The sequence below is a fragment of the Protopterus annectens genome, chromosome 6.part0 (genome assembly GCF_019279795.1).
Source record: "Protopterus annectens isolate FY-2018-M chromosome 6.part0, PAN1.0, whole genome shotgun sequence".
NCBI lineage: Eukaryota > Metazoa > Chordata > Ceratodontiformes > Protopteridae > Protopterus > Protopterus annectens.
In genome coordinates this window covers 179,944,206-179,968,464 of record NC_056737.1, presented here as the reverse complement: position 1 = coordinate 179,968,464, position 24,259 = coordinate 179,944,206, and the positions used below count along the sequence as shown (strand labels likewise).

Below are 24,259 nucleotides of genomic sequence, written 5' to 3'. Positions count from 1 at the left end.
CCATGATACATCAGATGTGACATCACAAGATAAAGTAGCATTGCACTTGTCTGTTCGACAGAAGGAAACTGTGTGTTTTTACAAGAATGATACAGTTAAGGTGGGTTGGAGCAATTGCAATGTGACTGTTCCCTATAGATGCTACACTAAACCCGATAACGTCGGATCCTATTGCAACACGACTTATGATTCATTAGTTGAACTGATGCATAGGACAATTGGTGAAGTGAAACATAATGCTGATCTCTCTAAACAACTGTCCATAATCGACAGAAAAATGTTTCATGCAGAACCAGGGTATAGTAAAGTTACTACTAAAGTAGAAGATTGTTAATTTGTATGCGGTAGAAAAGCATTTAAATGGCTACCTGAGAATTGGTCCGGCAGTTGTTTTTTGGGGTACCTGGTTCCGGCCATACGACACACAGCAGTTTTACCTCAAGGGAAAATTCAGAATGTTCGAGAAATCAAGAAGCCTGTCAATCCAGTGGGACAAATCAATGTGCACTGGAAAAATCATCATGCTGTGGGCTTAGGGAGCAATGGACTGTCACACATGGACTTGAGTGATACTGTTATATCGTGGGCAGGCCTATGGAGCAACAAAATCAATCTGGGAACTGAGAAAATTGTCTAAGCTTCTCGAAATAATGAACAATGCAACCTTTTCTGCCCTAGAATTGGTGACTGATGAACTGACTACCATGAGAACAGTGGTGCTTCAAAATCACATGGCTCTTGACTTCACCCTAGCAGCGAGAGGAGGTAAGTGCGCTTTAATCCAGGAGGAGTGCTGTTCATATATTCCTGATCACAAACACGAGATAGACAACCATCTTGAGGTAATTCAGCAGGTGTCAGCCATGACTAAACCAGGACCAAATCCATTGACGGACTTTTTCCAGAAATTGTTTGGGGGTTGGGGCAGCATCCTGATGAACATTCTGATTGCCATCTGTGTAGGAATAATCCTACTGGTGGTATGTGTGTGCTGCTTCATCCCCTGCATAAAAAGACTGATTAAAAATTTTATAGACATTTCAGTTTCAGAAACCTTGTACCAAGGTGCTGAACTTGAAGAATTGCTAAAAAACTGAAAATGCTTTCATGAGCTTTAACTGAATGACTCTCTTAACTGCAACTCCTGAGCAGGAAGAGGTTAGGGGAGGGAAAAAAACTGTTTATGCTTATCTTGAAAGTAGAATAAAAGTATTAAAAGGGGGGAAATGTTAGAAAAATATAGAACAGTAATATGCATGCTTAGTGCATTTGAGGTTTAAAAGGGTTAACACATTTATTCTGTTCACACTGTTTGAATCTGCACAGCTATTAGAAACTTAACAAGAGACATTTCATTTCTGCTAATGTCATGAAACTTAACAGAGACATTTCATTTCTGCTTATGCCATGAGAAAGTATGCAGCTGCTAGAAGCTTTGGTAAAGAAAACAGTAGATGCTTGAAAGTATAAACCATAGTCAGCATTACTTGTACTAAAGCTAGAAATGTACCTTGAATCTAGACAAAATGTAACACATGTATTAGAACTGTACAATTGAAAAATTGAAAAGTTAAGGTGGGCTAAAATAAGCCCAAGGCCAGGTTGTTTTTCTCAAAATGTTTTGCAAGACAGCAAATAATCTGACCAAGTCAGCAATAAGTCTGGTAACATTTTCTGTAGAACATACAGAAAGCTGTGTCTAACTGTGTCAGCAATAGAATAGTAACATTTTCTGTGTGACATGAAGAGAACTGTGTAAGAATAACATATTGATCACCAAAGAGCCAGACAAACCCTACCTACATGCTTTGTCTCCTTGCTGCAATTAATAAAGGGTGCCTTGCTTGAACCTAACGTGCATTGGTCTTTGAAATTTTTTCCTTTTACATGGATAAGGAGGATGGGAGCATGGGAGCTTGGTTTTATTGAACCTGATAGCATATGGGGCTTCATTGAATCTGTGCAAGGTATTAAAATGGATACATGGAAAGGAAGATAAGTTTGTAGCAAGAATATTTAAGAAAAAATTTGAAGGGGAATGGAAATCAATAACAGTGACTAAAAGAGAGAATGGAGAAATTAAATAAGGATGTATCAAAACAAAATAAAAATGTGGAAATGAAGTATAGAGGGGATAGGAGAAAAACAGGAAAATGTGGTATAAAAATATGATACAGAATTATTGTGTGAACCCATGGAGACATCTTACAGAAGTGAAAGTAAAAGACATAAACAAAGAAACAAATGGTGTATGAAGAATGTTGTATGTCAAGTTTTTTTCTATAGAGGTTCCAAATTAATAAGTTGCCAGTAAAAGGAAATGTGCCTTATAAAAAAGTAAAGGGGAAAGGGCATGTCATTTTTGGATCTATATTAAATCAGGGAACACTTAAAAAAGCGAAAGCTGATTTATCAACCCCATGTAAACGAAAGCTTACAATCCCGAACACTTGGAATAGCAATTTTTTCCCAGGGAAAAAAAATCGCTGTTCCACAAAAAAAAAAAAAGAAAAACTTCAAAACATTACATAAACTGGGGGGCTTTACCCCCCCCCCCCCATACAAAATTATACCAACTCCAAGATCACACTTACAGTGAGGAAAACTGCAAAGTAACAGAGGCAGCCAAGCTATTTCTTTCCCAGGGAAAGAAATCGCTTATATGCCGTTAAGCTATTTTGCTGCTTCATGCTTTCAGGTTCGATCAAGACACATTCGAAAGATTGCATCTTCGATTACATAATAGAAACCCTCATTTTTGTGGTGAATTAGAAAGAGCTGAGCACGTTTTCTTAAATTGTAGAAGGGTTAAAATTTTATGTGAAAAATACAATAGAAAAGAATACTGTGTGAGAATTACGAGATTATAAACACAAAAATATGGATATGATTGAATTTGGATTTTTTTAGGGAAGTATAGTAAAGGATATGTTAGTAATCTGAATAGAAAAACTGTTTTGTATTGTATGGATAATGTGACATAAAAGACTGAATGATATTATGTTTAATGGAAAGTGGATTCAGAAAATCAGTTGGTGGTTATGTCAAAGGAGTGTGGCGGTCTATACAAGTGTAAAATTTTGTTAATGGAGAAATTTAAATTTCATGTAATTTTTGTAAATTTGTATGTAGTGTTATAATAAAGGACCCCTACTCTATTTTGTAGGTGCCATGGGATCTTTTACATCCACCTGAGCTACCACCAACTCAAGCAAATAGGACTTCTGTCTCTTCTGAAGGATGACACACACAGGATGTAGCTCTTCCCTTATGCTGCACTGCAGTGTCAGCAGTCAATCTATTTGGTGTGGGAATAGAACCCACAGACGTCTACACCAAAGACAAGCGTGCCACCAATTGCTCCACTAGCAATGTTGTTTTGGATTATTTTTGTAGGTACATCTCTATTTCAGTGTTTTTTTTTCTATTAGGGTGTTTATTTACATGACTGTCATTATTACTTTTCTTTGTATAGTAACATAAGATTATGGAACATTGAAGAAGTTGACACATGGAGTTCTGTGTAGGAAGGTTAGAGTCTCAGGTGTTTGCTGTTCTAAACCTCTCCATGCAGCCTGGCTAATATGCTTGTGATAGTGAAGCGTAAACAGATGTTCTTCGTATTTCACTGTTGCAGTCATCACATTTGGGTTATCTGACTGCAGGTAGCCCTCAGCTGGCCTGAATACCAGAGTCTTGGGATTTCTGCATCGGATGCTGTTGCTTCTTCCATGACTTCAGGTCGTCAGGGGTATAAAACATGCAGCTAACGGCATTACATCAGTCTTTCTTGCCTTGCGGTGGCCGAAGCAGAAGCAGCTTGCAAGTGCTGGTCGGCTGACTCCTGAAATTTTCATTTTTGAGTTTCCGACCTGAATTCTTCAAAAAGATAAGTACCCCATTGGGGATCCTTTTTTCTTGCTCTAACCGATGTCAGAAAAAATTAATAATTGTCTTGCCTGTGGAAAGCAAATACCTCATAGAAATTTTTATTCTTACTGTGTCACCTATTTAGGCCCAAACCACGACGTCCCTCGCTGTCGGTTTTGTGCCTTGTTCAACTCCTGAACTATTCGTCATCGGGCTATTTTCGTAGCTAAATACTTTCGATGTCCTTCAAGGATGCATCTGCAGTCCTTACAAATAGGTTGTCCTGTCGTCAGGCAGCCCTTCGGTCGGCCGGATTCCAAAGTCTGGGTCTGGCCTCGGCTGGTGTCGCACTCCACCCGACGTCATAGCTGCAGTTATTCGGGTATAAAGGCATCAGCCGACACCATTTTCCTCAGTCTTTCTTGCCGCGTGGAAGCAGAAGCTGTTCGCAAGTGCCGGTCGGTCAGAACCAGAGATTACTACTACCGAATACGTCTACTACTACCGAAGACTTCTAAAAAAGCTAAGTACCCCGTTGGGGACTCGTTCTTGCCTCAGCCGATGTCAGAAAAAGTGAATAACTGTTTAACTTGTGGGAAACAAATACCTCATAAAGATTTCCACTCTTACTGCTTACCTTGTTTAGGCCCAGACCACGACGTAGCAGCTTGTCTAGCCTGTGCTTCTTTTAACCGTCGGACACTTAGACGTCGGTCGGAATTTGCTGAGGAGTTTTTCGGCTCCGATTTTGCTTACATTATGCCGTCGGATCCTCCGACTACGCAAATATCTAAAAAGCGCAAGGAAAAGGACTGACACTCGCGGTCCGCGGTTTCGGCCGAAACCGCGAGGGTCTCTGTTTCGGCTGAAACCGAGCAAGCGGTTCTTCCTTCAGCCGAAAACTTACCTCCTAGCGAGGCCTCTTCCAACCTGGTGGAATCGGCTTCTGAAATCACTCCTGCTCTTACAGTTTCTCAGGAATTATCTGACACTATCCCCTTGGATATTTCTACCCCTGCACGTGGAGCTGCTAGGCCACCTGCATCCATGTCCATTAAGGCCTTTGCCAGGGCCAAAGCAGCTAAAACTACTAAAACTGTGCCTGCTAAGATCCCCTCTCACAGGCCTAGCTCTAGTTCACAAATGCTTAGTTTAGCTGAGGACCTCATTTCTTTAACCCGGGGATCCCAACCTCAACCTGACAGGGCCTCTCACCCACCTCCAGAGAAGAGGCCTAGAGCAGAGCCCCCTGAGCCTGTTTCAACAGATGATTCCTCTGATGATTCAGATAACACAAACCCTCCAGAGGCTCCTTTCTCCCCTTATGAAGACTCTGATGCTGAAGAGTCCATTCCTTCTGCCTCTCCGCCTGAGGAATTTTCCTTTGGGGAAACCTTGCATGCTATGAGGGAACAATTTCAGTGGCAGGGCCAGGATTTTTCAGACTCCAGAAAAAGGCTTAGAACCTTTCTGCATTTACCACAACATAGGCCTTTAGCCATTCCTCCAGTTCTTTCTGTTGTAGATGATGCATTTAATGATGCTTGTACTGCTCCTGATTCTCTACCTCCGGCCCCTGCTAAGCCCGATAGGTACTACAGGGTCCCGGACACGCATCACCATTTGTATAAGGCTCCCTTTGCAGATCCCGAGACTATCTCCCAGGGCCCTAAGGCTGTAGCAGCTACCTCTGCCAAAAACCCTCACCTCTGAAAGGGAATCCAGGTCCTTAGAGAGATGGGGTAAAAAAGTTTACACTTCTGCTACTCTTTCAGCTAGGGCCTTGAACTGTCAATTCCACATGATACAGTATCAAGAATTTATGCTAGACCAGTTAACCAAAAAACTGTCCTCGGATGAACCATTAGACAAAAAATCTGTTCAGGAAATGGTACATAACATTCAGCAAGTCAGTAACCATTCCTTAAAATGTGGCTATGATGCACTGGAGGCTTCCTTTAGATCAGCCATGACTGGCACAGTTATCAGAAGGCATGCGTGGTTAAAAGAGCAGGCCTTACCAGACCATGTCAAATCAAAACTACTAGATGCTCCCATGGACAAGATCAATTTGTTTGGCTCTCCTGCACAACAGGTGCTGAAGAAGATGGAAGAGAAGGCAAAATCTGTCCAAACAGTGAAAGCTTTCTTACAGGTCCAACCTCCAAGGTTTAGCAGGAATTGGCCCTCCAAGAATTGGTCCTTTCCAGACTCCTCCAGAGCTCAGAGAGGCAGGAATAGGCATTCAAGAGGCAGAAGCCAATCCAGGGGTGCCTACAGGGTCCGCCAGTGGCAGGGTAACAACCAGCGAGGTGCAGCCACAGACACAGCCACCACCACTGCTACAGGACAATCACAGTGACTTGGCTCTAGCACCGCCTACCAGGGAACAACTAGAAGCACCCTTGGGCGGAAAGCTAGCTTTATTTTCAGTAAACTGGCATTACATCACAAGAGACAAGTGGATTTTGCAGACAATAGACCAAGGTTACAGGTTTCACTTCCATACTCTACCAGGGAAGAGAGGAATGCCAAACCTACCTCCAAATCAAAAGGCAGAAGCTCTAAAACAAATAACTCAATTATTAAGGATGAGAGCTGTGGAAAAGGTACCATCTATGGAGCAAGGACAGGAATTTTACTCCAGGCTCTTCCTGGTACCAAGAAAAGAAAGCAAATGGAGACCTATTCTCGACCTGTCCGCTTTAAACACATTGCTCATTGTTCCAAAATTCAAAATGCTGACCCTACAGCAGCTTCTTCCCATGCTGGGCAAGGAGTCTTGGCTGGTAACTCTAGATCTCAAGGAGGCATACCTGCACGTCCCCATACGACCAAATTGCAGAAGATACCTCAGATTTCTTGCAGGATCAGAGCATTATCAATTCTCAGCATTGCCCTTTGGCTTATCTACTGCACCCAGAGTGTTCACGAAATGCCTGGCATCAGTAATTGCTCATTGCAGGCTTCAGGGAATCCAAATCTACCCTTACCTGGACGACTGCCTGATACAAGCGGACAACAAAAACAAGCTAGCAGAAGACTTGAAAAGGGTCATTTACTTGCTACAAGCTCTGGGATACACAGTCAATATAAAAAAGTCAAGACTGATACCATCCCAAAGGATAACCTTTTTGGGTGCAGAGCTGGACACAACGAACCAAATGGCATTCCTAACAGCAGAAAAACAGGAACAACTCCCTCTCTACTTCTTGGCATTAACAAAGCAGAATCATCTAACAGCAAGAAAAGTCCTGCAAGCCTTGGGTTTCATGGCATCCTGCATAATATTGGTTCCACATGCCAGACTACATATGAGAAAGTTACAGTGGTACCTAAGGAATTTATGGTCTCAGCACAAGCACAGCCTAGAAACCCAAATTCCAATAATTCCATGCCTGAAGCAAGAATTCCAATGGTGGGCTCAGGCCTGTCAATCAAACAAAGGATTGCCTTTCCACAACCAAGCCAAACCATCACAACAGACGCCTCAGACCTCGGTTGGGGGGCACACATGCTGGACAAGTGCATTCAAGGTTTATGGACTCAAGACCAGCTGCACTTACACATAAATCAAAAGGAAATGCTGGCAGTAAAACTGGCAATTCAGGCATTCAGACCATTTCTTCGACAAGGTCAACTGTTGATAAGGACAGACAACACCACAGTTATGTGGTACATCAACAAACAGGGAGGCACACATTCGTACCCTCTATGCCGGATGGCAATGGACCTCTGGAATGTGGCTCTGAGCTACAACATTCAGTTACAAGCAGTCTTTGTACCAGGAAAAGAAAACATTCTAGCAGACATATTAAGCAGAACTACCACGGATGCCCACGAATGGATGCTGCATCCGGACATCTTCAAAACAATTACAAGAAAATGGGGGCTCCCACAAATAGACTTATTTGCATCCCCACGCAATCACCAATTAAAGAAATTCTGCACAAGGACGTACCACCCACTTGCTTGGAAGGTGGACTCCCTATCTTTCAGCTGGAAAAACCCGACAGCATATGCATTCCCACCACTTCCTTTGATGCACAAGGTGCTATTGAAGATCAAAGAGGACCGCCCAAGGATCATTCTGATAGCTCCAGACTGGCCAAGACAACATTGGTACCCATTACTGAGGAGCATGTCTCGGGAACAAATATGGCCTCTACCCCTTGTTCCCCTGCTGTTAACACAGAACAACTACAACATCCTGCATCCAAACCTGAAAACACTGCAGCTGACTGCCTGGAACATTGCATAAGAACAAATAACCCAAATTTATCCCAAAGGGTTAAAGACATTATCTTGGAGGCTCGCAGACCCTCAACAAGAAAAAATTCATTTGGAGTACTACAAAAGGAGAAAATGTGTCACTGGTAAACATAGCCAACATCCTGGAATACTTGGCAGAGCTCTTCCACAAAGGCCTGTCTTATTCTTCCATCAAGATTCATGCATCAGCTATTTCAACAGAATACGACTTGGATCCTCCAGTCTTCTCACATCCTCTGCTCAGGCAGTTTCTGAGAGGAATTAAAAACGTAAAACCGCCTAGGAAGCCACCATTGCCATCATGGGACTTGAACTTTGTGCTAGAAAAATTGACACTTCCTCCTTTCGAACCAGCAGCAACAGCAGAATTACAATACTTATCATGGAAAACTGCTTTCCTGTTGGCAATCACTTCAGCAAGAAGGGTATCTGAGCTACAGGCACTAATGGCAGTACAGCCCTTCCTGATCTTCCATCAAGATAGAGTATCCATGAGAACTAATCCTACTTTTATGCCTAAGGTGGTCTCCAGAGTATCTTTGAATCAGGCTATCCACCTACCTACATTCTTCCCCAACCCACAGAACAGGGGAGAAAGGCTGTTGCATACCTTGGATGTGCATAGACAATTACGCTACTACCTGGACAGGACCAAGGGCAATAGGAAAACTGACCAGCTACTGGTAGCATATGCAACAGGAATGGAAGGAAAAGCAATTTCAAAACAGACAATCTCTAAGTGGATAGGAAATTGCATTAGATTTTTATTCCTACCATGGAAAGAAAACTCCAGAAAACATCAGGCCTCACTCTACAAGGGCTACAGCCACTACCACAGCTTTTCTACGAGGAGTGGCTACCAAAGACATTTTAGAGGCTGCTACTTGGAGCTCCGTGCATACATTTGCCAAGCATTATAATTTACCTTTATACTCCAGATCCCGAGCAGGTTTTGCCACTGCTGTTTTGCAAGGGATCTTAACTACACCATAATTTTATTTCTCCTTTTCCCCCAGTTTGGCTATGGTATTCTACCCATTTGTAAGGACTGCAGATGCATCCTTGAAGGACATAGTACAGTTTTGTACCTACCATAAATGTAGATGTCCGATAGGAATGCATCTGCAGTCAGGATTACCCACCCTCCTTCCCCTCTGTGGTACTCCTAGGGTATTTGCCCATCTTGTAGCTAGCTGGGGGAATCTATTATGGTGTATTTGTTTGTATATATGTACATACATGCCTATTTTTTGTTTGCTTTCTACTATTTGGAATCATTTGCATTTATCCAAATTTAGCCTTCCTAGAGGGCTCCTGGCATCTGGGGCAAGAAACACTGAGGAAAATGGCGTCGGCTGATGCCTTTATACCCGAATAACTGCAGCTATGACGTCGGGTGGAGTGCGACACCAGCCGAGGCCAGACCCAGACTTTGGAATCCGGCCGACCGAAGGGCTGCCTGACGACAGGACAACCCATTTGTAAGGACTGCAGATGCATTCCTATCGGACATCTACATTTATGGTAGGTACAAAACTGTATTTTCTCGATCTCCGTACTTCAAAATGGCTTTGTTAAGCCATCTGACTACCGATCTTCCGAAAAAACGTAAGGATAAAGGCAAAGGCAGGCCGCATAGGTCAAAAACTGCCGACGCTTCTGTTAAGCTAGTCGCCAGTCTGCTGGTACTCAGTGAGGTGCTTTCGCAGCCCCTGATACCCACTTCTACAGATTCGCAGGCCTCTGCAGAGACCCATTCGAAGTCTGGTATGCCACGAGATGCTTCTTCGATTACGGAACCTGCGGATGTCTCTACATTGGATGGGTCCAGAGCCGTTGTGCAGGCACCAGCTTCTGCGAGTGTATTCAGGCCTACGGATTTTCATATTAAACCGACGACTTCATTTCAAGCTAAAAGTACAGAATTTCTCAGGCTAAAGCTCGCACTATGGCTAGAAAATCAATGACCAAAGCGCATTCTCAGGCCCACATGCCTCAAAAACAAATTATTAGAATGGCTGAAGACCTTGTTACCTTAATTAGGGAAAGCCAGCCTTCCCCCTCTAAAAGACCTAGAACTGATTTTCCTTCTTATTCTTCTTATCAGGAATCTGATATCTCTATTCCTTCTGGCTACCAGTATTTACCCTTATCTACTTATGAGGATTCTGATGCAGAGGATTCCATTCCCTCTGCTTCCACTCCAGAGGATTTTTCTTTTGGTGAAACCTTGCATACCCTTAGGGAACATTTCCGCTGGGAAAGCCAGGACTATTCACAGTCCAAAAAGAGACTTAGGGAATTCTTAAACCTGCTTCAGCACAGGCATCTAGCTATCCCTTCTGTTCTGTAGATTGTAGATTATGTTTTCCCAGAATCCAGCCTTACCACAGACACTTTGCCTCCAGCTCCCAGGAAGCCTGACAGGTACTATCAAATTCCTCTTCAAGAATCCTACTGCGGATCCAGAGACCATTTCCCAAGGACTGAAAAGCATTAAGGCCACTACTGCCAAGAATCCTACCCCTTCTGACAGGGATTCTAGGGCTTTAGACAAATGGGGTAAGAAGGTATATAATACTTCTATTACTCTGGCCATTAGGGCTTTAAATTGCCAGTTTTATATGTTAAAGTATCAGCAACATATTATGGAACTACTTAAACAGAAAATGATGTTGATTCCTGACTGTGCTGAACACAGATTTACAAGAGTTAATGCATTCTGCTGACCAAGTTGGTAAACATACTTTTGCAATGTGGTTTTGATGCTTTTGAAGCAATGTTGCAAGGCTTCTGTCACTGGGTCTGTACTTAGAAGGCATGCTTGGCATAAGGGGCAAAACTTGCCAGATCATGTTAAAGCTGAATTACTGGATGCACCCTTAAACCAAGGCCCCCTTTTTGGCAACGAAACAGAAGTACTCAAAAGAATGGAGGAAAAAGCTAAATCTATGCAAACTGTTAAAGATTTCTTACAGGTACAGCCACCTAGATTCAGTAGACACTGGCCTTCAAAGAACCAGTCCTTTCCAGTCCCCTTCCAGGCCTTCTCAGTCCACACCCAGGAGCAGCAGACCACCAAGACTTCAGTCAAAGGCTATGCACAGATCTAAGCAGTGGGGGCTCCCACTTTCAAAGCAGGGAGTAGTAAGCCACCCCCCATGGAAAAATTGCACAATGACTTATCTTTAACTCTTCCAAGCCTTCCACAACTACTTGCACCTTTAGGAGGAAAGCTCGCCCTGTATGCAAAAAACTGGGGATTTATTACCCAAGACAAATGGGTTTTAAACATAGTTTCCCTAGGATACAGATTCCACTTCACTCTCTCCCATCCCCAAGTGGATGGCCAGACCTCCCCCCAAACCAGTGGGCAGAGGCCCAAAAACGAGTTCTGTCTCTCCTCAGCATCAAGGTTGTTCAGCCTGTCCCAGCAGAACAAAGGGGACAAGCTTTCTATTCAAGACTGTTCCTGGTTCCCAGAAAATAAAACTTTTTGCATCCTATCTTGGACCTGTCTATCCTCAACACGTTTCTGGTGGTTCCAAAATTCAAAATGCTAACTCTTCAACAGCTTCTTCCTATGTTAGCCAAGGATGCCTGGCTGGCAACCCCAGACTTAAAAGAAGCTTATCTGCACATCCCAATAAGGGAATCTTGCAGGAAATACCTACGCTTCAGGGCAGGCTCCATGCACCATCAGTTCTCTGCACTTCCCTTTGGCTTATCTACTGCACCCAGGGTATTCACAAAGTGCCTAGCTCCAGCCATTGGATTTTGCAGGCAGAGAAATATTCAGATTTACCCATATTTGGACAGTTGCCTGATACAGGCAGAGTCAGGACTTGCTGTTATAGCACCGGGCATTTGTAAAGAGACTTCTAACTTCACTGGGGTACACCATCAACGAGAAGAAATCACACCTATTACCCTGATAACAGATTGTATTCTTGGGAGCAAGCTTGAACACAACTTCCCAGATGGCATTCCTCACTCCAGAGAAACAAGTTTATTTGGCAACCTACTTCTACCTACTGGCCACAAAAACCCAGCTATCTGCAAGGAAAATCTTGCAAGCCCTGGGGTTCGTGGCCTCTTGCATTCTGTTAATTCCATATGCAAGACTGCATATGAGGAAACTTCAATGGTATCTAAAAAGTCTATGGTGTCAGCATTCTCAGGACCTGGAAACAATGATTCCTATCATCCCTTGCCTAAGGGCAGAGTTCCTTTGATGGGCAGAGGCCTGCAACCACAACAAGGGTCTCCCTTTCACTCTACCCTTTGCCGCTCAAACCCTAACAACAGACGCATCAGACTATGCATGGGGGGCTTACATGGCAGGGCAGTGCATTCAGGGCAAATGGAACCCTTTACAGATGCACCTGCATATCAATCAAAAAGAAATGTTAGCTGTACAGAATGCTCTGACAGCCTTCAAAGACGTTATTCTTCCTGGAAAACTATTGGTAAAGACAGACAACACCACAGTTATGTGGTACATAAACAAGCAGGGGAGAACCCATTCCTACCACTCTGCAGACTAGCCTTGGCTCTGTGGAACACAGCCTTGAGCAACCAAGTGAACCTACAAGCTCAATTCCTGCCAGGCAAACTAAATTCACTGGCAGACGACTTAAGTAGAAATCTCATGGTCCCACACGAATGGAAACTGGAATGCAAAATATTCAAGCTCTTGAGGAACGAATGAGATAGACCTGTTTGCCTCCCCTCAGAACCACCAATTGAAAAAGTACTGCACCAGAACTCCCCACTGTCAAGCTTGGAAAGGGGATGCCCTGGCCTTTATCTGGGAAGGCCTCTCAGTTTATGCCTTCCCCCTCTGCCTCTCCTCTTGAAGGTCCTGCTAAAGATCAAACAGGACAAGCCAAGGACAGTTCTGATTGCACCGGACTGGCCACACCAGCACTGGTACCCCTTTTGCGCAGTCTGACAGTGCTACAACCTTGGCACCTGCCTCAGACTCCTTCCCTGCTGTCACAGCAGGCGGGACAGATTCTGCACCCTCAGCTTCAAACCTTGAACCTTGCAGCCTGGCTAATCCCCTGAGCTCACCTTTAGCAACCCTCCGTAAGCAGGTGCTCAATGTCATTCTTGAGGCAAGGAGGCCTAGTACTTGAAAATCCTATTCAAGAAAGTGGAAAAGATACTGTTCCTGGAGCCACTCTCAAGGGATGGGCACAACAGTGCCCAGCTTACCTCATATTCTAGATTATTTAACAGAAATGCTCCACAAGGGCCTATCTTTTTCATCAATTAAGATTCATGCCTCAGCCATATCAGCACATTGTAATACTGAGCCACCCATCTTCTCTCATCCACTGCTAAAACAATTCCTTAGAGAGGCCAAAAATGTAAGACCCCCCTGGAGAGCTCCCACTCCAGCCTGGGACCTAAACTTTGTGTTGGAGAAACTTACTCTTCCCCCATTTGAACCAGCTGCTACAGCAGAGTTGAAATTTTTTTCTTGGAAAACAGCTTTACTTCTAGCCATCACTTCTGCAAGAAGAGTGTCTGAACTGCAGTCCCTTATGGTAGTGGAACCCTTCATTATCTTCCATGCAGAGCCCAAGGTGGTATCTAGTGTGGCTCTGAACCAGTCCATTCATTTGCCTACTTTTTTCCCTAATCCCCAGAATAAAGGGGAAAGGATATTGCATTCCCTGGATGTGCACAGAGCTTAGATTCTATCTGGATAGGACTAAGCCTCTCAGAAAATCTGACCAGCTGTTACCCAGCTTTGCTGCAGGGTGAGAAGGGAAGGCCATTTAAAAGCAAACCATTTCCAAATGGATAGCACATTGCATCCATTTCTGCTACAAGCACCATGGAAAACCTACCCCACATGGGATAAGAACACATTCCACCAGGGCTGCATCTACCTCTGCTCCTTTTCTCAGAGGAGTCCCTACCAGGGACATCATGGAAGCTGCAACCTGGAGCTATGTACATACTTTCACCAAGCATTATCACTTGCCTATCTTTTCTAAATCCAGAGCTGGATTTGCCAAGCAGTCCTACAGGGCCTCATTGCTAGCCCTAATGCTCCTAACTGCCACCACCCTTCCTTAGCTTTGGGAATCAACCCAAATGTGATGACTGCAACAGTGAAACATGAAGAGCATAGTACAGTTGTGTACACTTACCATAAATGTAGATGTTCGGGTGCATTCACTGTTGCAGTCCTGGTTACCCTCCCTCCAGCCCCCTGACTTCTCTTTACTTTTATCTATCTTTTTTGTTTGGCATACTTTAGGTCATGTGTATTTGCTTTTTGCTGGGGGTGTTCCATGCCATGTAATTGCTTCCTATTTTGGGGGCACCTGACATCTAGGGCAAGAAAATCTGATGTAATGGTGTCAGCTGCATGTTTTATACCCCTGACGACCTGACGTCATGGAAGAAGCGACAGCATCCGACGCAGAAATCTCAAGACTCTAGTATTCAGGCCGGCTGAGGGCTACTTGCAAATGTGATGACTGCAACAGTGAATACACTCGAACATCTACATTTATGGTAAGTTTACACAACTGTACTTTGTTTCAGCCTTACCTTTTGTAGGCATGCCTATTTCAGTCATTATAACTTCCTGAAAACTTCAAAGCATCCATTCCAAGTTCCTTTATTGAAAGAGTTGTTCATCCCAAGTTGAAAGCCAGGTTGCATAAGAATGGCAAAGAAGGCAGGACACTTCTTCCATATTGCAGTGAGTGATAGGAACTTGCGGTTTAAGAAGCGTCGCCAGCAGCAAGACTTTGGGCAGCATTGTGGTATAGGCAAGTGCAGACAAGATGGCTTTCAGAATAGGCAGTACCCTAAAGGCAAAGGTGATCAACACTATTAAGGGTTTCACCAGCCACTATCTTGTAACTGTTATCCGAATCCATGAGGGCTTACCCAACTTCCCTACTCTGATGGCATGCCGAGGGTATGTGTCCCTCAACTTTCCTGTGTGGGAGGCAGTTGTTCTGGAGAAGTAACTAAAGGAATTCATATCAAGAAACCGTATGACTATACCATACCCTTCCTCTCTTCTCTTTAGCCAGTATCTTTTCTCCCTTTCAGATGTTCCATCTGCCTCCTCTTTTTTGAAGTCTTTGCCCCTGTCTTTTGCTCAGCCCATCCTTGGCCATTTGGTCCATTTATTCCCTACTACCAGTTGACCTTGGAGGGGCCATTATTCAGAAATCATTAAGGGTAATACATAGATTTCTGCTTTTAGTTTTCCCGGCCCTAATCACATACTGGGTAAGTTTTCTGGAGTACAGTTGGATGGTAGAAGAGGTCGTTTCATGCATTTGAATCTACAGTCTCAAAAGGTATTTTCTCATGATGCCACCCAAGAGGAGGAGCTGGAGATTTTGTCCTGGAAGTTGAAGTGGACAGATTGGATATTGTAAGATGAAAAAAATGCAGCTGTTGTTCAAATCCTAATTGGATCACCCTTGTGTATTGTACTTGTTTCCTGAAAGCATCCGGCAATATAGATGGAATGAACACCACGATCCAAGTACTGTAGAAAATAAATACGACAGTCCAGTGTTCGCAAGAGAATTTAATAAATTATAGCGCCTCGGCAGATACTGCCTTCAATGGAATACAAAACTCAATACTTAACCACACCTTTTAGGTTCATAGGTTCATAGGTTTCATACTTCAGCTACCCGAGGGGCATTTACAAGCTAAGCCTAGCCCATAGTTTTGTGGCTTACGCCACCCCTTTAGTATGGGGAACTATACCCATTATTTTGCTGTGTAATTTTATAAGTAATTTTATACAAAAAGTCACAGACAAATCAATTAACTGTTTAAGTCATCATTCAGTTAAATTATTAAACTAAGACTTTCCAATTACATGACACATTCATATAGCTAGAATGTTCTGTTGATATCCATCATTTTTTTATTTGCTTTTATGCCAATGTATTTTTCTTTTTACATCTACTGTAGGTATCAGGCCAAGAGGATTTCTCCCATGAGCCCTTTCAGCGAAGATTAGAGGTCCCTTTGTTGCCGAATTTTCTTGGGATAACTGGTAGTTGCCAGTTTACTGCTCTTTGCCAAAAAAAGAAAACAGGTTAGGTACCAGTTGAATTTTTGTTTTGTTTTATTATTTTTTTTTAAGTGTGGCTGAAGTTGGAGTTAATGTTTAAATATACACATGTCCTACATCATTTATAGGATAATTACGAAATAAAGATATGCTTTCTTTCAGATACTTTCAAAGAATTTTTGAATAGACTTTGACTGGTAAAACAGTAAACCTGTTTTAGTTGCATAAAGTCAGTTTTCCAAGGAGTAATTGTAAACGGTTGCAGATCTCTTAATTATGAACAACCATTGTGATCCCATACCATTATCCCACAGTTTGCAGATTAATTCTTCCTGTAACTAGGACGCAGTCTACCCAGTATCGTGTGGTATCGCAGTCAGCCTGTTGGACAGTGTCTTGCAAACATAGCTCTTATTTTCACAAGCTTTATGTGGGTTCTCAAATATAGTTTACATCCAAGTGATGCCTCCAGGTGCATCTGCGGTTAACTCCTACTGATGCCTCAAGGCGTCATATATTGCTTGTTCATATTTGTATCAATAATTCCAAAACCATGCTATTTACGTTTTAAAAGATTTCATCTTAAAGTTTACACAATGGCAAACTCAACTACATTAGTATTTTACCTCTGTGTAGTGCAGAGAAATAGATATTAACTGTTGTTTTATGATATTAATTTATATAGGTATAATTTTCACATTTTTTCAACTATCTCAACAACCAAGTAACACAGACAGAACTCCTTAGTCTCATATGAAAACTCTCAGCCAGATGAATAAAATGCTGCTTAACAGTATGTGTGAGTGGTATCTGAGATATTGTAAGTTGTTTACAAAATATTGCAAATGTAATAGTTACTGTGTTTACTGTGACTTATAAAATTTGGTTTAAGACCTAGAACATAAGGAATAGTACCACTATAAAATAGTTTGTGCTGAAGAGTTTGCCATTTATACTTTTTTATATCTACTATGGTTCCAGAGATATGAACATTTGTTTAAAATGTGAGGACATAATTTGATTCTGTCAGCTTAGGCTGTGCCCATTGGAAGTTGCAGTGCAAACTTCCTGAGCTCCATTGGAGTTTGTTTGTGTCTTTCGGCTTTTCCCGGTCAGGGGTCGCCACAGCGGAACTCCGGTCCGCTAATGATTGGCAGTTGATTTTTACGTTCCAGCTTGCCAGGCCTGACGCACAACCTTCAACGAAGGTACGCCCATTCACGCATGTCTCCACGCAGAAGACGCTCTAGCTGAGAATCGAACCGGACAGCGTCTTAATGTGAGGTGACCACGCTACCGCAGCACCACCACCACAGGTCTCCCTGAGCTCCATTGGAGTGAGCGAGTTAAATAACAAGTAAGGTACGTTACACCGGGAGCCGTAATATCCTTCCTTATACATATATGTTTGCATTACTTTCTGTTGCAGAGTTTTCTTTGTTGATAGTAAACAAGGTGGACTGTTTTCCTTTTAACTGGATTAATTAATGCTTTTTGCTGGTCATAAACTTTGTAGACCTTAGTCTGAGGTTTAAACAAGGATCCTTTTCATTCAGTCCATTAGATCCAACCTACGGATCCTTGAGCCCCAGCCTGGAGCCAGTCTGACCAGTTTAGTGCTGCAGCCTTGAGTCTTTCCAAATTTTTTCCCATGATGCTCTGCTTCTCCCTGACTAACCCAGATTTTGTTTGCCTCTTTTTGGAGAAAGAGTGCTGATCTGGCAGATAAGTGCTCTGCCTCTTATTTGTGAGAATTAATTGTTGGCAACTGTCAATTTTTTAGTCCTACGACTATCATACTGTCATTATAGTATTACTGTAGCTTTTCTTACATGGGTTTCTCTTCCAGTTTGTTAGAAATTTTGCATTTCTTTCAGCCTTTCCTCTGCGGCCCTGTGCCATTTTGTTTCTTGCTTTTCCTTTTAATTTAATGTAGTGTATGTTAGTAGTATAGGTCGCTATATGTTTAATTCTTAGTTATAGATCTATATCTTTTCGGATGTGTGTGTGTGTATGTGGCTCTACCTGTACTTATTGAAAGCCTACTTCACCGAAGTTCACAACGTTGAGACGACATTGATGAAAACTTAATTTTCTAAAAATGCACATCACTGGAGTTTTACTCTGGAAAAGGAGACACTTTGCCACCATGGGGAAATTTGCCCTTTTCTCCACTATAGTGCAAACTCAGAGTTGGTACGTTTAGTTAGGGTGGTGTGGGGGGTAAAGCTCTCCACTTGGGTGGGTTTGACATTCTGGGGTGGGTTTGTTTTTACCTGATGGCCAAGTGACTCCTTTCCCAGAGTAAACCTCCGGTGATGTGCACATTCAGAAAATTATGTTTTTGGTAATGTTGTGTCATTGTGAACTTCAGTGAAGTGGGTTTTCAATAATTACAGGTAGACCCATAAACACATACACACATATGCATATGTACATATATACACACAGACACACACACACACACACATATATATATATATATATATATAAAGAGAGAGAGATTGAAACACGTGTGTGTGTGTGTGTGTGTGTGTGTGTGTGTGTGTGTGTGTGTGTGTGTGTGTGTGTCTGTTTTTGCTGTTTTTGTAATATGGATCAGAAGGCTAACTTTAAAAAATGTATAAAATTCCCCTGCAAGACCCCCACAAGTTGTGTGGTTTGTTGGAGGTGATGTATCTTACTGCGGCTTGTGAGGTGTGTTATTTCTTTGGGCCATGAGCTTTGTTTTAATGGAAGAAATAAGCCCATTATAAAGAGATGCCTTCCTCTGCATCCAGAGCTTACTAAGTCGCAGAAAATTTTGGAGAAATATTCCAGGGCTAAAGAATCAGATGAGAAGAAATGTCCACTGAGTCTTTGGGACCCATCTTGACTCTAAAGACTCTATGAGGCATGAAGAACACATGGCTCATACAACGTGTACTCTACCTCCAGATCCCGTCTCTATTCAGAACTCACCCAAGAAATTTGGGGGGGGGGGGAATGACTCGACCTTCCACAGGTCTTTCTATATGGACCTTCAGGTCTTACAAAGTCTGCTGTGAAACTGATTTGAATTGCCTGCTGTAGAGGTTTCTCAAGACTCCAATCGAGATGGGTTAAGTTATGAGTCTGGATCCGTTCTCTTCACCCTGATACAGGCTCCCCTCACCAGTTTGTCCGTTGACTCCAGTTTACCCTGGATCTACTTGATCATATGGATTCTCTGGCCCAAGAGTCATTGATCCCAGTGTTGATTGGCTCCTAGGGTTTTGGATTAGACACAGCCATCCAGGCTTCAGTCTGATCTGATGACAAAGCTGAGGGGATTGGGTGGACGATACCCCTGGTTTCATCTGAGATGTCAACCTTCGAGATCTATGTTGCATTCCCCTTCTCAGTGCCATCCACACAGTCTGATTCAGGGATTCCACCTGCGTTGTTCGCTCTTTCGTTTAAGGAGATTGATCTTATCATGGGAAGAACCTCTTTTGACCCACCTAACATTGAAGCTGTGTTCCAGGCATTGCTATGAAATGTCATGCTTGCTGTGCTTATGTGACTTTGAGGACAACTTAAAGCATCTTTTACTAATGCTGCCTTTGAGAGGGTACCACCATATTCGGTATAACAGTGAAAGAATGAATGCTGAAGAGTGAGCAGGATGTTAAGTCTCTCTAGAGGTACATGTTTGAGATATCTTAGCACACTTCTTTACTGGAGCCAAAAAGGGATTCAAACGCCCTTATTTCAGAAGTCTTGCTGTCAGTATGACTCTTCAGACAGAGGTGACCATGGCAGAGGTGGTGACTCCCATGGGTGCAGGCCCAAGGCCAAGGAGATCTGCAAAACCAGGGATTCTGGGGGCCCTTCTCAGATAGGTTGCCTGAGAGCCCCTGAAGGATTTCCCAGGTGCTCCACTCTGGAGGCAGTTAAGGGACAAGTATCCTTCTTTCTTCACTTGTGGTTCGCCATCACACAAGACAGATGGGTAATAAGGATAATATCCAGAAGTTGTTAAATTCCATTTTTAGAGCATCCCCTGCCACCCTACTTCCCATTGCCCGATATCCCACCAAAGCAAGAAAAGGCCTCTATTCCAGAGATTATCTCTCTTTCTCTGCTGTGAAGAAGAGCCATCCAGGAGGTATCACGAAACTAGCATGGGTCAGAAATTTACTTGCGTTTCTTTTTGGTTCAGAAAAAGGGAAGACCTCAATCCCATTCTGTACCTAAGCCACTTAGTGTTATGTAGAAAAGCCCAAATTTCGAATGGTCACAGTGCAGTCCATCCTTCCATGTCTTCAGAAGAACAAATGGATCCGCTGACTAGATCTCCAGGATACCTACCTTCACATCAGGGTAGAGGAGGAGTCCAGGGAATTCATACCCTTCTGTGTTGGAGCTAGTCACTTTCAGTTCAAAGCCGTACTGTTTGTTCTCACCAGAGCTTCCATGGCGTTCACCAAATGCATGACCGTAGTAGCAGTTCCTGTGAGATTACAGGGATTCAAAGTTTTCCCCATACTTGGACGACTCAATCCTGGCTGCTGCCTCCAGTGAGTCATCCCTTCAGGCAAGGGAATATCTCCTTTATCTTTGCTCTTCCTTGGGTGCCATGGTGAATACAACAAAGTCTAATGGGAACACCATGCATTGTCTTCCGATCTTCCTTCCTTCCACAGGACAGAATCATATCGTTAAAACTGGCAATTCGGACTCTTTTGGAGGGTGATCATCCACCAGCAATGTTGGTGTTGAGAGCTTTAGGTTTAATAGTAGCATTTGTTCTTATTGGCTTTTTTACGGACTGTAATATGAAAATACTACAGTGGCTTCTCCAGTTTCAGTGGTCTAAAATACATGATTTCTTGTCTTTTCCCATCAGAATAACCGAGTTGTGCAGGGCTCTCCTAAAATGGCGACTTCTTTCACTGTTTGTATCAGCTGGAAGACCCTTTTATGTTCCCCCTCTGGTAGCAACAGTAACCAGAAGTATCTTCCCTTGGGGGGGGGGGGGGGGCATTACAAAGTGAGAATGGTTCAAGGTTCATGGTCAAAGTAAGAAGCTTGTCTTCACATAAATGTCCTAGACATTAGATTAATCCTCCTTGTGTTGCAGGAGCTCCAGAATTTGGCTCCCTTTGGGGGATTAATATCTAGACAAAAAAACACGACTGTAGTCTGATACATAAACAAACAGGAGGGAAGCAGATCATACGTTTGTACTTGTTCCCCGCCTTTCCTGTAACTAGTCTAGTCCAGGTAAAGATTTGCTGTATTCCAGGACTCTTTGTAAGCTTCTGAGCCCCCCAAGCCTTTCTGTGTTGGAGGGAAGCCTTCTAGCTTATCAGTGGGAGTGGTAAGCATTAGGTAGCCTATCTACCACAAGAGGAGTGGTTCCTGGCCCAGAAATTGTAGCTATTGGCCGTTTGGGCAGTTTTTTTTCCATCTCTTTCAACATTCTGGTTTAAAAGCCGCACTTGCGCTCGTTTCCCACCTTTCCTATAACTAGCCTAGTCCAGATACAGAGTTGCTGTATCCAGGACTGTTGGTAAGCTTCTGAGCCCCGCAAGCCTTTCTGTGTTGGAGGAAAGCCTTCTACCGTATCAGTGGGAGTGTTCAGCACTAGGTAGCCTGTCTACCACGAGAGGAGAGGAGAGGTTCTTGGCCCAGCAATTGTAGTTTATTGACCATTTGGACAGTTTGTCCGTCTCTTTCAACTTTCTGGTTTAAAAGACCACATGTGCGCTTGTTTCCCATCTTTCCTGTAACTAACCTGCTGGTAGCACTAGAAAGCCTTAAACTGATACACCCTTTCTAGCTTAGGAGAGAGACTTTGGGGTGATTAAGTATCGGTTTTCTGTACTTTCTTGCTGTACTTAACTGTTTTCTGCCTAAACGCAGATTTTCCAGTGTTTATTGAGATTTAAACGCTTGTTTTTTTCACATATTGTACTTATTTGACTGCCTGCACTTTTAAAAATTTGTTTTTTTGTTTAAATAATTTGTTTAACTGTTGTAGGCTACACACTAAAGTGCAATAGCCTTTTCTGATTGTTTGTAGTCGTTTAAAGCTGTTTTAAGTGTATTTTTTTTACTGTTTTTGCCTTATCTTTTCAAAAAAAATTCTTGTTTCCCACCTTTCTAAGCTAGTATAGTCCAGTTTTCAGGCTAGTGCTGAATTCAGGGCTGTGATACTAGTTTCTGAGTTGCCCATACCTTGCTTGGATAGAAGGAAGTTTCTCTGTTCACCTGTGAGAGAGGGGAGCTTTGAGCAACCTATCTGCCCCTGGAGGAGAGGTTCCAAGCCAGAAGTTAGTAGTTTATTGGCCATTTTGGGCTAATTTCTATCTCTTTCATTTCCCTACTATAAAAAATGCGTTTGCATGGTTTTGCGCACCGGGCAGTGCCGGTTAGCTACGGTTAAATTATTCCTGGTTTCACTAAGTCTCCTGTTCAGTTTTTCCCTTGACACTAGTCTAACTCTCAAACTAAGCACTCAAAAGGCATCTTACAGCCCAGCACTTGCTCAGACCTAATAGCAAGCACTAATATACCCTGACACTGATCGCCCAGCAGGGCAAGGCTCTTTATTCACCCCTCACCAACCAAGCGACTAAGCAGCTCACCCTACTATTCAGGCATAACCAAAGGGCAACTTCAGGTGCATTCTCCAGTCCAGCTGGTGAATCTGGATATGCTGAGGCAATGTTACAACTGCCTCATGTACACAGACAACCCTCTCCTCCTACCACAAAACACTAACATATGAGAGATGCAATTATACAGCCAAACTGGAAGCTAAGCTGTCTCCACCCAAGACTGGAATAGACAGTCAAGAGGAGAAGGTTAACACTTGCACCACAACTCCAGCCGCACACAGACCTACTAAAACAGCACTGGCAAAAAATACACATAAATACACAAAATCATACTCGGAGGCTCTAAATAAAAACCTGCAAAAGCATCAGAGACCTCCAAAGCAGACACCCAAACAACCTGCACTTCCCGTCACAAACCAGACAACACATAAAACACAAAATCAGTTTGCCACACAATCACAGCCCTTAAGGCGAAATAACATACCTAACACAATAGTAATAGGTGACTCTATAATCTGACACACTGATGTCCCACTCACTAGGCTGGACAAGCAGAAGGTTACTGTTAGCTGCCTGTCAGGAGCCAGAATCCACCACATAACACAAGCACTCGGGTCACTCCAGACCAAGTACAAATATGACTCTGTCATTGTTCATGTTGGTGTGAATGACCTGAGATGTACCTCCCTGGACTACATGAAAGGAGACCTGGAAGAGCTCTCTGATCATGTAGCCCAGGCTGGTATGACCCTGACTCTGAGTAGCATCCTGCCCTCACCAGGAATGATACCTCAGTATAAAGACAAAATGATCAATTTCAACAATTGGCTAAGCTTCTGGTGTCATTCAAAGGGGCTCCAGTGTCTGTCAGCCTGGGCCGACATGCTCGACAAGCCACGTTGCTTCACAAGAAATGGCTTGCACCTGTCAACCCTAGGCTTTCGAATACTGGCAAAGGCTCTTGCTGCCCCTATAGTGCCTTTTTTAGGCAAGGCTCAGAAGTCAAACCCACCTCCGTAAACAGCACAATTAACAAAAAACTGAGGGTTATGCTACTCAGCGCCATGAGTTTAAATCTCAAAATGCACGCACTCGAAGCACTCCTCAGTATGGAGAACGTCGACATCTGTTCAGTAACTGAAACCTGGTTCAAAGCTCCAGAGAGCACCCCAGCACTACCAGGCTACAACTCATACCGCACGTTTCGGCCACAGAACACGGACCGAAACACAAAGGAGGGGGTGTATCCATATTCATCAAGGATACCTACACCTCCAGGTTAGTGGCGCAACATGATACCTCTGAGATCATCCATGTGCAACTAACATCGGGCAAAAGTGCAGTGCAAATTGTGGCCTGCTGCAGATCACACTCCATGACCCAGGACCACCACTCCACCTTTCTGGAGACACTGGAAAACATGAAGGTCCTACCAAACACCGTGATATTGGGCAAT

General features: G+C 43.2%; 1 protein-coding gene across 1 annotated transcript in view; it reads left to right on the top strand.

The window, feature by feature from the left end:
- Positions 1-24,259, top strand: part of ANGEL1 (angel homolog 1) — a gene marked incomplete in the record, with an annotated part of 1,002,072 nt that overhangs the window by 402,542 nt on the left and 575,271 nt on the right. Inside the window, 1 exon segment of the mRNA XM_044073897.1 lies at positions 16,114-16,240. Within this exon segment, the coding sequence (XP_043929832.1) occupies positions 16,114-16,240 (127 nt within the window).